This window comes from Buceros rhinoceros, unplaced genomic scaffold, assembly GCF_000710305.1.
Source record: "Buceros rhinoceros silvestris isolate BGI_N320 unplaced genomic scaffold, ASM71030v1 scaffold26295, whole genome shotgun sequence".
In the NCBI taxonomy this organism is placed as follows: Eukaryota; Metazoa; Chordata; class Aves; order Bucerotiformes; family Bucerotidae; genus Buceros; species Buceros rhinoceros.
Genome location: NW_010412674.1, coordinates 563 through 2,625, shown reverse-complemented (window position 1 = coordinate 2,625; position 2,063 = coordinate 563). Strand labels below are relative to the sequence as shown.

At 57.8% G+C, this 2,063-nt stretch overlaps 1 protein-coding gene across 1 annotated transcript in view; it reads right to left on the bottom strand.

The window, feature by feature from the left end:
• SLC46A1 (solute carrier family 46 (folate transporter), member 1) overlaps positions 1 to 2,063 on the bottom strand; it is a gene marked incomplete at its 5' end in the record, with an annotated part of 3,429 nt that overhangs the window by 1,009 nt on the left and 357 nt on the right. Inside the window, 2 exons of the mRNA XM_010136488.1 lie at positions 946 to 1,029; positions 1,417 to 2,051. Of these exons, the coding sequence (XP_010134790.1) occupies positions 946 to 1,029; positions 1,417 to 2,051 (719 nt within the window). The remainder of the gene's footprint in view (positions 1 to 945; positions 1,030 to 1,416; positions 2,052 to 2,063) is intronic.

Sequence of the window (2,063 nt, the reverse complement as noted above, 5' to 3'; positions counted from 1 at the left end):
GTGGGGGGAGACGCCCCCGCCTGCCAGCGTCTCTACCACCTCCCCTCCCCCGGTGGGACGCCGTGCACCTTTCTGGGGGTTTTCCCCCCCCATCAGAAAACCGGGGTGGGCATCACCAAGCGATCCAGCAGGGATCAGGCACGCTGCGCTGGCTGGCCAACCCGGACCTGCCAAGCCCAGGACCAGGGTGCTGATCTCCAGAATCTGCATCTCCAGAGCTGACCAGGGAGCTGATCCATCGGCTGGACTCGGGCTGTAGGGATCTGTTTACTGCCAAGTACATCTTATCACTCGTTAAACATTAAGTGCAGCAGCCGAACGCACTTTACAGACTGAGCATCATAAATCGGGTACAGAGTGTGCGCTGCCTTTGTCCTCCCGTAAGAAACGTGAACTGCGCAGTCACCTGGCACTCTTCCCCACCTCGGTCCCCTCCTCCCCGCCCACGGCGACGTTCCTACGGTGCTGAGCAGCAAGCGCAAGCTCTCCCAACAAACTCCTGGAAGAAAGGCAAAGACGCTCCTCCCGCGGGTTACCCGGGATCCTTCACCACAGTCAATGACACAACCCTCGAACAACAGCAGGTTTCTTCCCGCTGTTACTGATCTACAGAGAAGCGCCACAGCCAGGGCAGTCACTGTGTCCTGCTCCTACATAACCTGTTTCAACGCCTGCTCTTTGTAAAAGGTTTGGAAACAAGCAGATGGATGAGCTAGAATTAATACTTTCCATCTTGCTTTGCTTCTCTTGTCCTCACCTGGAAATCGTAGCAGGTCTAAAGGGATGAATGACAATTATTATAAAACCTTTCCCCGGGCCCGAGGGTGAATGCAGGGGTCCAGGAGCCCGGAGGGGCCCGGGAAGTCCCAACCTCCCAAAGCAGAGTGGCTTCAGCGTTCCAAGCAGTGCTCCAGGCCCTGGCGTACGCCCAGGCTGAGCCCTTACCCTGCTCCGTCTCGCTGACCAGCCTGGAGAGCTTGGCTCTGATGACGGGAGTGGCTGCCATGGAGAGGAACAGAATCCCGTAACCTGCGAGTGAGACACAGCGCGTTAGGGAGGGCTCAGCTGAAAAATAAAGTCTCCAAAGTCAATCCCAGAAATCTGCTGCTCCAGGCAGTTTCTCCTGGCTATATTTAGATGCAATTTACCCTCCCGCATCTCACAACACACTTCAGTCTGCAGTGTAACACAACTCCTGGGAAACCTAATACTCCAGAAACTACGCGGTTGCACTTTCAGCTTCAGCGTTGGGCCAGCTTTGCTGTCAGCGAGCCACAGCTTTGGTGGTACGCGGGCTGAAATGGAGGCAGAGCGTCCACCACACGCTCGAACTCCCTGAAGCACAACACCTCCTGCATCTACTGGCATCTCTGAGCCAAGGGCCTGAGAGACGGGGATTTAAGAATTCAGCATCACCTGTGAACATCAGCGGTGTGGTAGTAGCAAGAGAAATCACAACCAGTCCAGAAATATTGGAGACCAAGCCTATCTCTGCCACCCAGGTGTCTCTGAGGCAGAGCTGCAGCAGCCGCAGCCCTCCCAGGCTGCTCAGGTAAGCCAGGTAGCTGGCGGCTGAGCCGTAGCCAATGAGATCAGAGGCCCAGCAGAGAGGGGAGCCAAGCTCGTACAAAACGAAGAGGTCCTTGGTTCCAAAATGAACAGTGACGAGGAGAAAGAACGCCAGGGAGTAGAGCGCAAGGTTCCTCCTGGAGCTCCGGTGTTCTGGGGCCGTGTACAGCCTGTAGACAGCCCGGTAATGGCTGAGCGTGAGCAGCCGGGCGGGTTTCCGCTGCCTCACCGACTCCTGGAGACAGAAAGCGGCGTAGAACGCGGCAGCGAGGCTGGTAGCCAGCACGAGCCAGAAGGGGTTGATGTAGCCCTGCGCCTTGCGCCACTGGCCACCACCGATGCTGGCCAGCATGCCCGCCAGGCCGAGGCATGCCTCGAGGATGGCAACACGGAAGGTGCGAGCGTGTTTGTCGCTGGTGTCGGCCACGTAGGCGAAGCAGCTGGCCAGGATCAAGTTGTAGTCCCCGGTGAGGCCGCTCAAGCAGCGTCCGAGG